Source organism: Aspergillus udagawae, assembly GCF_001078395.1.
Source record: "Aspergillus udagawae IFM 46973 DNA, scaffold_10, whole genome shotgun sequence".
Lineage (NCBI taxonomy): Eukaryota > Fungi > Ascomycota > Eurotiomycetes > Eurotiales > Aspergillaceae > Aspergillus > Aspergillus udagawae.
In genome coordinates, this window is record NW_025091273.1 from 177,352 (window position 1) to 190,299 (window position 12,948).

The 12,948-nt window shown below is 48.7% G+C and overlaps 5 protein-coding genes across 5 annotated transcripts; 3 read left to right on the forward strand and 2 right to left on the reverse strand.

The window, feature by feature from the left end:
* Window positions 1–509: 509 nt before the first annotated feature.
* On the reverse strand, window positions 510–1,395 carry Aud_001863 (uncharacterized protein; the record flags this gene model as incomplete). Its single annotated transcript, XM_043295865.1, has 3 exons — window positions 510–779; window positions 834–1,104; window positions 1,151–1,395. The coding sequence occupies 3 exons, from the start codon at window positions 1,393–1,395 to the stop codon at window positions 510–512; spliced, it is 786 nt and encodes a 261-aa protein (XP_043151800.1).
* A 1,199-nt stretch (window positions 1,396–2,594) lies between these two features.
* Aud_001864 (DUF3632 domain-containing protein) lies at window positions 2,595–3,520 on the reverse strand (the record flags this gene model as incomplete). The annotated part of the gene is made up of 2 exons (XM_043295866.1): window positions 2,595–3,076; window positions 3,124–3,520. 2 exons carry the CDS (start codon window positions 3,518–3,520, stop codon window positions 2,595–2,597), a joined length of 879 nt encoding a protein of 292 aa, XP_043151801.1.
* A 656-nt stretch (window positions 3,521–4,176) lies between these two features.
* Window positions 4,177–5,305, forward strand: Aud_001865 (putative extracellular guanyl-specific ribonuclease; the record flags this gene model as incomplete). The annotated part of the gene is made up of 3 exons (XM_043295867.1): window positions 4,177–4,483; window positions 4,531–5,142; window positions 5,193–5,305. 3 exons carry the CDS (start codon window positions 4,177–4,179, stop codon window positions 5,303–5,305), a joined length of 1,032 nt encoding a protein of 343 aa, XP_043151802.1.
* Window positions 5,306–8,324: 3,019 nt separating this feature from the next.
* On the forward strand, window positions 8,325–10,082 carry Aud_001866 (uncharacterized protein; the record flags this gene model as incomplete). The annotated part of the gene is made up of 1 exon (XM_043295868.1): window positions 8,325–10,082. The coding sequence occupies one exon, from the start codon at window positions 8,325–8,327 to the stop codon at window positions 10,080–10,082; it is 1,758 nt and encodes a 585-aa protein (XP_043151803.1).
* A 1,946-nt stretch (window positions 10,083–12,028) lies between these two features.
* Aud_001867 (uncharacterized protein) lies at window positions 12,029–12,505 on the forward strand (the record flags this gene model as incomplete). The annotated part of the gene is made up of 1 exon (XM_043295869.1): window positions 12,029–12,505. One exon carries the CDS (start codon window positions 12,029–12,031, stop codon window positions 12,503–12,505), a length of 477 nt encoding a protein of 158 aa, XP_043151804.1.
* Window positions 12,506–12,948: the final 443 nt, after the last annotated feature.

Genomic DNA, 12,948 nt, shown 5'->3' on the forward strand with positions numbered 1-12,948 from the left:
ATATAATTGCTACTCTGAAGTTCGTGACGGGAATGCAATGCTCCGAGCGGAGATTTTCGCGTACGTCGTTGTGTTGTGAATGTGTAAGTTGGGCTCATGTTGAGGGAATAAGCTGATGGTATAGGTGGTTCATTCGATGCTTACGGTTTGGGCTTCGTGGGCCTGTCGTATCGAGAGGGGGAGGGGAAGAGCGTTTGAGGAGGTTGGGTCGTAGGGCTGATGGTATCTACTAATGTGTAATGTACATTCTAGTCTTCATGCGTTTGTCATGGATATCATGCGCTAAGGCATTGTCCATCGAGGTTATCGTCACTGGATACATAGCCAAGTATGCTCGTCGACTATATCTACTTAGAAGAGCGACGATAACACAAACGACGCTATTAAGACGTTCTCTATACGGCGTCCATGCGGTGTGTTATAATTGCTCTGAACATTGCAACCTCTCATCATCTAGGTATGGTATATAGCGAAAGACAAACATAAAAAACGCATGCATCCTAAGCCGGCTAAACCCAAGGTTGAGCACGCGGTTTCGGCGGAACTGAACCCATCTCCTCCTCCTCGACATGAGCCAACAGCGCCGCTCCCCGCGTCCTGATCCCCGCAAAAATATATCCCAGCACAGCGATCACCTCAGGCAGGAAGCCCAGCACCACGCGGATAGCCAGCGACCCGGTAACGGGATTAAGCGACGGCCTCTGCGTGCACAGCGCAGCAAGACTGTAGAAGACTCGGATGCCGATGAACACGAGCGAGAAGGCGACGGCCGTGAGCAGCTGTTCTTTTGCGTTAGCATAGCATTCCCATACACGGTGGAGAAAAGTACTTACGACTGTCCCTGCCCTCGTGAGCGAGGAATTCCGTCCCCGGGGAGCAGTAAACGAGAACCCAGCCCAGCCAACCAAAAATCCCCACGCGACCACCAGAATCGAAATACCCGCCTTGGCGATCTTCTCGGCCTTGTCGAGGGGTTGTTGGTGCTCCTGGAGTTTTGCGGATCCGGCTGCTGTGAGGGCCACGCCTGCGACGACGAGCATGTGGTAGGCGAGGACGGAGACCCATTCCATTTTTGTGTCGAGGGGTTGGATGCGATAGTGTCGACTGCTCACGTTAGAAATGATCTGGTATTTGAGGGCGGAGTACTTACGCCTCGTGCAAAATGCCGGCTGTTGCGAGGAGGAGAGGGGAAAGACCGACGCTGGAGATGATATTAGCGGCGGTGCCGGTGTCCCTGACGGCCACCACGCCGCCGATGATGCGGAGAATGCAGAAGATGAGGAGGAAGAGCCATCCCAGAAGGCCGTGGCGACCGTGTCGGATGAGGAGGTAGAGCACAGCCATGGCGAGGACTGCGTAGATGGGGTAGCTAGCGGCAGACAGGGAGTTGGTCATTGTGCAAGTCAATTCTGTAGGAATGCCACTTCTTTCGTTCTATCTTGGCTGAAGAAAATGCTAAGACAAAGGCAGGAGGAGTGGTAAATAAGACGAACAGGCCATGGGGTCCTCCATATAGGACATCCTCATTGGGTATATCAGTTGTCGATCTGTCAACCGCTGCGCCACGTTGACAACAGACAAGATCGGCATTCAACCAATCAATCATATGCATCATCGAATGTTGGTAGGGGGATCGACATAAGCGCCAGGCTGAGACCCCACTATTCCCCTCGTATTATGCATTAGTGTGAGAGGCTGGGCATGAGCTTGTCAATTCCCTTGATGATAAAAACAGCAGACACGAGGGTTTGGCCCCTCGGCAGTGCAGAAGCGAACTTTAATTACGGGGCCCAAGATATAAGGCAGAAAATAAATGGTGAAGGATGCTCAGCCCAGCCCCACACAATCAAGACAGCCTTGTCGAAAGTGTAGTTGGTAAGGCTCAAAACCTCAACAATAATAAGCTCAAAGACAATTAGTACATGGATCCACAATCAGCACTGTAACTGGACCAGGCTGGGGGATAATTTAGCAGATATACATTTGTAGTCATGAAAAGTAATGTGGCTTCTCTTCAAGAAGTACGGAATGTCGAATAAATATATTTTTATCCACGTACTACTAGTATAACACCTTGACAGCAAGATTGTCACCCATTCAAGAGATGTACTGAAATAATAGAGGTAGTAGATAAGTAATCACCATTTGTATATGCAAACTGAATGTCATGTATAGATAATTTAGTATCTCATCGCTAATATTCTGTTCCTTGCCTCAGAAATGATGCTGCTCATATGGACATAGACACTAGCATCACAACTAGCAGAGACAGATTCTTTGCTGGCTCGTAACTGCTTGGGGAAGTCAGCGAAGAAGGGAAGTTGATAATTTACAGTAGTGTACGAATAGAGGAAGAGAAAAGATCAATGAGCAAGAGGCGACTGATGCAGGATCTGCTTTGCAAATGAAGTGAATATGATCAAACTTTATAGGGACCGAGCTAGTTACGAAAGGATGAGATTGAATATATAATCAGATCAGGCTGATCCTGCTAGACTTGTACAAAGTGAATAGAAATAAACATCATTATAATACACAACTAACCATCCAGAGCATTTGAATGAATGTCCACTAGAGCTAAATGAGTCTATCCACTATTGGTCCACCATTCCCCTTCTCAGACTCGCCAACGCATCATCAATCAGCTTCCACATCCGCTCATTTTCGCATGCAGCCCTAGCCTCCTTCAGCGCATCCTCCCAGACTCCCCATCGCTCCCGCGTATAGCCCGTCCAGCCCTTCTCTTCACACCTCTTCCCTGGCCCAGCGCCAGCCGCCTCAGGATACGTGCGATCATTGAGCACATTCGCCCACAACCGCTCAGCAGCGTAAATGAACCACAAGCAAGCGGCTTCCATCGCCGCCGTATCTCCCAGTGACGCAGGAGAGCGCTCGTTCTCAAGGGCCATGGCCATTGTCCAGATGGCTCGTAGTGATTTGTCCACGGGAGAGAATCGCACTTCTTCCTTGGGAGGTGGATAGTGAATTTCCGCGGTCTGAGTGAGCTGCGCGAGGAAAGCGTTGAGATTTGCCCAGCGACCGCGTTGCTCGGAAGCCAATTTTGCATCACAGGGGTCTACATGCGTTAGCAATCTGACTGTTTGAATGTGACAGATGTATCACCTTTGTAGTCACCCCCAAATTCATACCACGTCTCCAGCTCCGTGTAGCCAAATGACGGCATATCGGCCCAGAGGATATCACCTTGGACCCTGAGGGGTTCGTTTGTGGATGGATCAACGGCAACTTGCTTCTGGAGATGAGATACAAACTCAACAAGCTTGCTTTGTTTGGATGGCTCCAGGCGTTGAGCGAGCTCCATCACCGCAAGAGAGACGTTGTAGTCTGGGAGACCGATACCGCCTTGCTTGTTTGGGCCATGGATGGATAATGCAGTCATGGTCATGTTGATGACTTCTTGGACTGCATCTTGCACTGTAACTTCTTCCTTGACCACTTTGTCGAGGAGCTTGAACTCGACGGAGTTTTCGATTTGTCGGATGAAGTTCTCTTTTCCCATAGTGAGGATTGTGGGTAATGAAAGGAAAGTAGGTAACTGTTCTCGAATAAACTGAAAGTATAGTTTGATGGAGGAATCTGAAACGTAGAAACTTTGACTGACTGATTGATAAAAGAAGGACGAGGCGCAATTGAGATCTACAGAAGCGGATGAGGCTTGTACAAAAATGGCGGGCTGTGCTGAATGGTGCGACACGAACCCTCGACACTGCCAGTCTTGGCTGCGGGGGCCCGACTAGCTTGTAGTGCTTACTCCCGGCCCCCACTCTTGGCCCCAAGAGTCTAAGGTATCAAGCATTCTTAGCATCTCTACCAAGGCCAGAATTGATCTGCTGGGGCCGTTTTGGATATCAACACCATAATGTATACACAGAGCAAAGCATACACAGGAGGAAGATCCGGGGCCAAATCATGGCATCTCAGCCTCGAGTCTTGACGAAATCTCACTCAGCCTGACGATCAGGAGACGTTCTATCAGTGCTCCGAGTTTAGAACCTTGTTAGGGTTGAATTGACCAGCTATGACTGTGAAGATATAAAGCCCTCAAGATATCACCGGATCTCTCATCATCATCAACAACAGCATCAAAGCAATCCACTTCAGCTCAGAAGCCTCTCTCCTCCTCTAAACCATTGTCTAAAGCACCAGCCTCTCAAAATGCTCTTCGACATGAAATCCATCGTCCTCTACGGACTGATTACCCTGGCCCATGCCTCTCCCCTCCCCCAGCTCAGCAAGCGCGCCCCCAAACTCGCCGACTACCAGTGCCCCGACGGCACCACCCTGTCTGAAAATGACATCCGCGAGGCCCTGCACCAGTGCCGCAGACTCGATGACAGCTCCATCGGCAAGTACCCAGCCTACTTTGGCAACAAGAGCAACAACCAAAAAGTTTTCGACAATATTCCCGATAGCACCGATCTGCGGGAATTCCCCATCGTCGTGGGTGGAGTGTACACTGGCGGTAAGCACCTCAAACGGGGAGACACTGACACAAGCTGACGAGCGCAGGCGAACCTGGCGCGTACCGCATCGTCACAGACTACAAGGACAACCGCGGCGACTTCCGCGGTGTGATGCAGCATACCGGCGCAACCGTCGGCGGCGCCTATACGGCTTGCACGCGCGTCACCAACTCCAAACGCGAGCCTGGCAAAGACAAGCATGACAAGGACAAGGGCGACAAGAAGGGCAACAACGAGGAGCGCAGCGTCCAGGAGACCGAGAACGAGACTAACGACCTGACCAAGCGCGAGCCTGGAAAAGACAAGGATGACAAGAACAAGCACGACAAGGGCAAGGACGACAAGAAGGGCAACAACGAGGAGCGCAGCGTCCAGGAGACCGAGACTGAGATCACCGAGGATTCCACTGGCCACACTGTCAACGACCTGACCACCCGCGGCAAGAAGAAGAAGATCGGTAGTGCTACCTGCCCTGACGGCGTCACGCTCTCCCAGGATGCTGTCGCCAATGCGTTCAAGGAGTGCAAGAAGTGGAATGACTACGGCGTGGGCGGTTATCCCCACAAGTTTGGCAACATGAGCGGTAACAGCCAGGTCTTTGAGGGCGTCACCAAGGACCTGCGCGAGTATCCTATCATTGAGGGCGGAACTTGGACTGGTAAGTCATCATTACTCTGTTTATTGGATCGAGACTGACCATTTGAACAGGCGGCGAACCCGGCAAGTACCGTGTTGTCACCGACTACAATGACAACTTTGTTGGAGTGATGATTGAAAATGCTGGTGCTTCTTTCTCCCGCTGCACTGTCAACAGTGATTAGACTGAATAGGTGCTCTTGGGATCTGATTAGGCGGTGTATATAATTGGAGCTGAATTGGTCTTTTCTCTTTTTTCCTTGTCTGGTGTTCTGCTAGAGGTCTTGTTCTTCCGCTTCTTGCTAGTTGAATGGAATTATATCTCCAATGTTTCGTCCTTATTCCTTCTGATGTCTTTAACCACGGACAGAGCCGACAGGGCGCAAAGCTCCACAAGATACTCCCTCTGCTCTGTGATACGCTGCAATGAAAACAAACATGGCTTCGGGACAATAGGAGCTCGGTGAATTACTAAATCCGAAATCCGGAGTTCGAAGCCCCAGCCCCGACTTGCCAAGGCCATGAGTTAGGCAGCCGCAGGCATCAGCTTCATAGTCAGGTCATCCACCAGGCTACCCTCGCAAGACGGTAACTGAAAATCTTAATTATAAATACCACTTAAACCCTATGCTGTTAAGGAACCATCACATCTTAGTGATTTGAGACTCCTATACCTATCAATCTAAAAGCTACTCAAAGGGACTTGACCTCTTTCCAGATTTACGTACTCTCATAACCACTTCTGTTTGTGAAAATGCCAAAATTCATGCTTCTTGTTCGCGCTACCCAAGACAGCGACTCTGGCGAACCCCCTTCAACAGAAATTATTGAGGAGATGATGAAATACAATAACTCTCTATCCAATGCGGGTATATTACTTGCTGCAGAGGGTTTGCTATCATCCTCGAAGGGTACTCGGGTCAGCTTTAATCACCAAAACGAATCGTCGGTGGCGACTGGACCATTTCCTCACGAATCCACCGTTTCAGGATTCTGGATAATCAAAGCCAAGGACGTTGAAGAGGCAACAACATGGGCCTGCAAAGCACCATTCCGCGCTAAGGGGAGTGCTATTGAAGTCCGACAAATTGCTGGGCCAGAAGATTTTGGTGATCAGTTAACTGATGAACTGAAGAATCAGGAAGGAGAGTTACGGAAGAAGTTGGAGGAACGAGCTGTAGAAGAAAAAGCTTGAGGACGCTGGGATAGTGGTTAGTCATATGACATTGTACCTGAAAAGAATATTATTAGGGTAATTCTAGTACAAATGGTTCCAGTCTGAGCCCGTGTATCTTACGTTGTTGTCTAAACAGACTAGTACAAACCTCAATATATATCTGAATAGGCTGATGGTCCGATGACACGGCGGCCATCAACAAGCCTATCGCTGATGGCGGACATAACTTGAATGACCACACTCAGTGAAATGGAGTGGAGGCATCCAGCACTCGCAGGGGGTTCACACATTACGAGAGTGACTCGGCAGCGCTACCAGTGTCTGGAAGTATTGTCTTTCGCCTCTGTCCGATAGGGGCACTGCAGGCCTCACTAGGGAAACGACTAAATGATATCAACCAACCAACCTGGTATAAAAGCATACATGCCACCAACGCACCTGCGACTCAAATAGAGAGCACAGAAAGTTATCGTCAATCTATATATGCTCCCCAGAGACCATCCAGTATGGGAGATATTGTCCAGGGCTCAGAGGCGACACGATAATGTGGGATCCTAACCCTGGTTCCATCTTCCGGAATCAACGAAAACCATACAGGTGGAATAACTAGACGGTCTATATCTCGCTTCGACAAGGGACTACACTTTGGAATACGGAGGTGATCTGACAGGGAATATGTTCATCATTGCAAGTGACGCTGCCTACGGGACCAATTAGATCGTAGCAGCAGCGAGGGATATCTGATGAAGCTATTCGGTGCCGCCGTGGATTGGCGCGCAGGGAAGCAACGAACGGTCACCACTTCCACTACTGAGGCCGAATTCCTTGCTGTTTCGGAGGCCGCGAAGAACGTCTGTTGGTGGAAGCGATTGTTCCTCGATATTGGATTCGATCCTGAGCATGGGATATCCATTCTGTGCGATAATCGTCAAACGGTAGCGCTACTACGCAACGAGGAGCCTACGATTCGCACGAAGCTAAGCCATGTTGAAATCCACCAGCACTGGCTTCGGCAAGAGGTCCAATCAGGCCGCATCTCAGTCAAATGGATCAAAACGAATCATATGCCGGCAGATGGCCTGATGAAGATACTGCCGAAGAATAAGAATACTGACTTTTGCAAGATGGTTGGGCTCGTCGACCAATCAGGTGGCAGAGATTGAGCTTCAACCTGATCCATGCCGTCAAATCAACACAATACCCGATTAGGAGATGGATATGGCTGATTTCGCATGCAGCTTTGCCTAACGGCTCAACTTTGGGGGTGGGTGGAGGGGGGAAGAAGGTATTGAATTATATTACCGCTTGCCCGATTTGGACGCATAAGAATTGACGGCAGCACTGCCACTCTCGGCAGAATATTCGATAGCATTCGTTCATTTGAATACCCTCAAATCTGACCCTTATTGAAGGCATAAATAGGAGCTAGATAGTCATTCATTAAGTAGAATCGGACCTTCATTGACTTTCAACTGGCCTTATAAATTACTAGTGATTCGGGAACTCTACTAATGCTAGCGAATTCAACAGATTGCGTCTCCATGGATGCCCGTAAGCCCATTCAGTAGCAAATTCTGGGAGGAAAAGATATTGCTAGCAATTGACAATCATCTGGTGCAGTATGCTAGCGTCCAGCTTGACCAGTATATATTAATCAGGGCCTCCATTTTCTGTTTGAAGACTAGCTCTCTCCTGAATGTCTCGGACAAGGTCGCCCTAGCGGGCGACCCTATAAACTAGGTGGAAGCGTCGGTTAATGGTGGCGGAGTTAGATGTGACCTGGCATGCCCATTTCCAGCTTAGGCTCCGGGGCTAAAAATTCCATAATAACGATATAATAAGTATTTGTTCTCATTGATGATAACTACGTAGCTAGGGGTTGCAACGTTTTCCCGCCCCCTTCAAGAAGTCGTTTGACCCAGTTCTCCGCTCATAAAGAGCGCTCGATCTCTCTTCCGGGTCTCTATCAGAGCGCAGTTGGTTGAAAAACCTAACATTTCTAAGTGCTCAGGACTCCTTCTAATTATATGGGGGTTATCATGGACCTCAAGGAAAGGGACTGGGAAATTGCTCGGGCGGTCAAAAATCCCGACCGTGTGCGTGAGCTTCTGTCCCAGGGGCACAAGCCAGATGCTTTTGATCTTTGCGAAGCAGCCCGTCACGGGACTCTATCTGCAGGTGCAGCAGAGACAGTTGAAATTCTGCTGGCTACTGGTGCCATTAACCCAAATACTAGACCAGATTACGCGGACCACACCAATACAGCCGGAGTAGTGGAGGACTGGGCCAGCAGCAATAAGAGCTCCCAGCCCCCTGAAATCTATGAGGATCCAGACGAGTGGTACCCTCTTCACTTTGCTTTAACATATTCACGTCTGCCAGCAGATTCTCAAGTGCAAAAGGCAAATATGACACGAATGGCAACAGCACTCCTGCAAAAGGGCGCTGACCCTTACGCCCTCTTTCGCCAGACGATCAGGATCTACAACTATTGGTCGCGCTTCCCTGGCGAGCCACAAGACGACAAGGTCATCGACGAGGATGCTGACCTGGGAATCACCCAACTTGAGCGTCGAGAAGAGCGTGAGCAATACCTGCTCCGTAAATTTTATTCAGTGGACTCAAATCGACCTTTGTTTCCACGGAAGTATGGTGTATGCAGCGTTATACACTTTCTCCTTGAAAATGGAGAATTCGTCCGCCCAGTGCTCGACTTCTTAGGCACCAACCTCACTCTTGAGCACAGAGACCCGCAGGGTCGAACGCTCCTCCTGTCTGCCTGTCGGAGTGCCTTGGGCGCTGATGCTGCAATTGACGGCGTGCATGGGGATCTTTTCTACGAGGAGAGTGACCGTGGTATCAAACATAATCCATTTCCCCAGCCAGACAACTGCTGGAAAGCTAAAGAGCTCCCTGGAGTAACTACAACAACCTCACTGGACACGCCAACACTACTTGACTACTTCATCGACCGAGGTGCGAATGTGTTGGCTGTTGATAACTATGGAAAGAATGTGTTACATCACCTTCTTGAGGCAAGACATCAATTGCGGTCCAGTGAACCGCCTGTTATTAGTGCCTCCCTCCGATATGTGGCTAATAACTATGGGTCGCTCGTCAACCAGCCTGACAAGGCAGGCGTATATCCCTTAATTGCTGCCTTATCCCGCATTCGGGCCTACTGGTCGAAGACTGAGCATCTCGGCACGCTGGAGAGCGCGATTGATGATCTCCTAGCGGCAGGCGCGGACCCCCTGGTCCGCGATCCCCGGGGTAATACCGCTCTGCATTACCTGGCGCTGAGCTGGCTGGATGACTTTGGCGTGCGCGGTGACGAACAGAGACGCCTATGCCGCCTACTTCTGGACCGCGGTGTTGATCCAAACGCTCGAAATGTGGATGGGCAATCTGCCCTTGAGTTGTATTTCACAGCATTTGAGACCTCTCGATATCAGAATCGACAGGGATATAGGTGGGATGTATGGCAGGATATGGATGAGCCATACGCCAAAATCGACGAAGAAGTCCTGGAGATCTTCGAAAAGGCTGGGGTAAACTTGACAGCACAAGACTCCGAGGGCCAGACGCTGCTGCATATCGTGGCAAGGAAAAGAACGCTGAGGACATATGATAGGCTTATGCTTCTTCTTTCAAAGGGTCTGGATCCTATGGTGCGAAATGCAAAGGGCGAGACGGCCATTGATGTTGCAATGAGTCTTGAACCAAGCGGAGAGTCATTCTACGCCACCATTCTAAAGGACCATGTCGAAGGAATGAATGGCTAGATTAGTCTTTGATTAGTCGAGGATCACCACTTCTTGTCTCTCTACGGTTACTCAGATGAGGTGTGTTGCCCTTCAGCTGAAGATTTAGAAGTTGCTGGCTGATATGCTTAGGTGGTGCCATTCCATTTGGCCGTAATGAATCTAGTAGGAAACTGGGAGACGCAGGTTTGCCTAAGCTTAAATCACGAATGTCTATGCTCTTTTTCTATATAGGCTTGGTCAACTGTAGGAAGGTAGCACAAAAACTGCTGCAGCTTTGCTCACCCATATGATGAGAAACTTAAAGTTCTTGAACGGGTGCAAGAGTTTCATTGGGCAAGGTCTGTGAGTTTACAATACGCTGAAATTTGTAATGTCTTAAACACTTGCGCCTTTAGATCACCTCGGCGGGCGGCAGTTTTTGATTCTGCGTGGGGTCCATTTGCGCTTCAAGCTTCAAGGAAAAAAAGTTGTAAAACATGGTTCAAGTCAGAAGGAATATTGGACATCGGTAGGAATAGGAGTTGCTTAGTTTTAGCCGCATGGTCATCACCCTCTGCTGCGTACAACCACAATAGCACAATGCAGTTAGTTGCAGAGCTCTAGGAGTATTTTTTGTGTCACAACAGCGCATATCTTGGATAACAAGTGCTGTATACTGCATGTAGTGCATGTTCAGACTCCGTGATACAAAGCTAATCTCAACCAGAGAATATGTTGTCGAATTACTGATTTTGGAAGGATGATTATATACTGCCATCCTTCTGACCCCGGAGGGGTTGGATATATTATTGTAGCGTTCCAGTGTCAAGCCGCAATAAGTAAGGTTCCCTCTACCTGGTTCCGCAAAAGACAGGTCCCCCATCATCAAGTGATGAGACTCTCAGCGAGCTTTAGGAAGAGGGGTGTTAGTAGTGCAGTGGAATGAAGCAATATCCAAGGGAAGGTGAAAACATCAAGTGGGGCGCTATTCAAGTTCCCCATGGCTCTCATCCTAAACTCAGATGCTTTACATTCTACATGGGATGGGTCTGTGCTATGGTAAGTGAACAGTGACTCTCACAGAATTAAGAGAATGCCATACCACCTGTAAATAAATCTTCAGAAGCTCCATCCAGCCTATATCTAGTTAAAATTTTTTTCTACGGATCACGCAGTCAGGATGATGAGCCATCTGTGCTGGCTATTAGGTAGTGTTCATGGTGAGGATAATGAGAATAGTTCGTTAGCTTCTTTTGAGCTATTAGTGAGAGATTTACTGCACCATAGAATCAAAGTTCAAGGGCTGGATTCTTTAAACCCAAAAGTCGGAAATATTCTCTTAATTTTCGCTTGTGTGTTGCTATCAGCCTCGATACCGAGCTGGCAATCTGTATGGCAGCTCTGCATCATGTGCACTGAATCAAGTTAATATGGGAACGGCAGGCATTTGACGGCAGATTTGGCGCTGTTGCTGAAAATAGCCGAGTTTGTCATGCTCTTACTCTGTGTCCCTGGTCTGAGGAATGAGAGCACCGCTTAGCTACCTCCTTGCTGTGGTCAGGTGTCAACATTCTGGATTCTGGGTCTATGACCATGTCATACTGATGTGTCAACCCGCCATTCCGCAAGTTCCTTGATGCGGTATAAAAATAATAGCTAGAATTAGCAGTCACCTGTAAAGCTTGAGCATGACAGTGATGATCACCATTCTATTCATGGCTGCTTTGTCTCCTGGTGTAACTATACATCTAGAGTGACTATCAACTATGGAATGTAAAAATTTCTCGCATGCCAATCAAGGAAGCTGTAAGCAAGGTATGCTGTATATGATTCCAAATAAGCAGGTGCATGCCTACTACCTCGAAGACATAATTAAGCTTCATCTTCTCCTCTGTTTCTGTCAGTCACCTCAAAGCATTAATTATTTGCACTCTCTAGAGACAATACTGTCTTAACAACCACGTCCCTAAAGTCGTCGAGTAACAATGAAGTCCACTCTTTACTTCATCGCCCTCGGTTTCGCAGGCTTTGCCCAGTCTACTTCTGTCTCCAGCTCCAGCTCCCTGTTTCCAGGCACTGCAACTACTGCAAGTGCAGCCTGGCTAACCCATTTCGATCAATTCCGCCAGCAACATGAGCCCTTGGATCCTGCTCAGTCTGCCGTCATCGATAAGGCCACCGACCTTGTGAAGCAAGGACAGAATTTCGACCCCAAGGCCATGGACACTCTGAAGAACGATGCTATCTCCGCCTTTGGATTCAAGGACGCCAAGTCCCTTCTTGCCACCATGGATGATAAGCCATTGCAGCCTCGGGATAATAATGAGCAGTGTGGTTGCGCCACCCAGTCTGACTACTGTGATTCTGGTTACCATTGCGTTGGAGGAGGTTGTACCCAGACCGGTTCCGGCTGTGGAACTTTCTATGAGTATCCTTGTGACGGGCTCTGTCGTCTTGCCTAGGTGAATCTAGCCTCTTGGTTTTAAAGACTTGTCTGGTTGCGTGATTTGATTGTATCTCATGACTGGCAGAGCGCACATCTCTGCAATCAGCGGAGCACATGGTATGAGGTTCCATAGTCGGCACAGAGGAGGTATTGGGGAGCTAGTGTTTTGATCTCACGTCTGCTACTTTCCATTGGTACTTCGATTGTTACAGCTTCTTCTTTGAGGTACTTCTAAGTACACGCAATGAGGATCCTTAGATAGTAGCTAGTAGCAGAGGAATATCTCATCCGATAAGTTGTTGGCAATTATTGCTCAAAGTACGCGTTAGACCTGGTGCCACTATAACCCCTGTGATAATGCGCTGGTATCATTGGGTCTGAATAGTATGTTTAAGGATTAGAAAAAGAGACTAGCTATTATATAAGAGTATCTAGCAAGGAGTACCGCCGCTGTTTTCT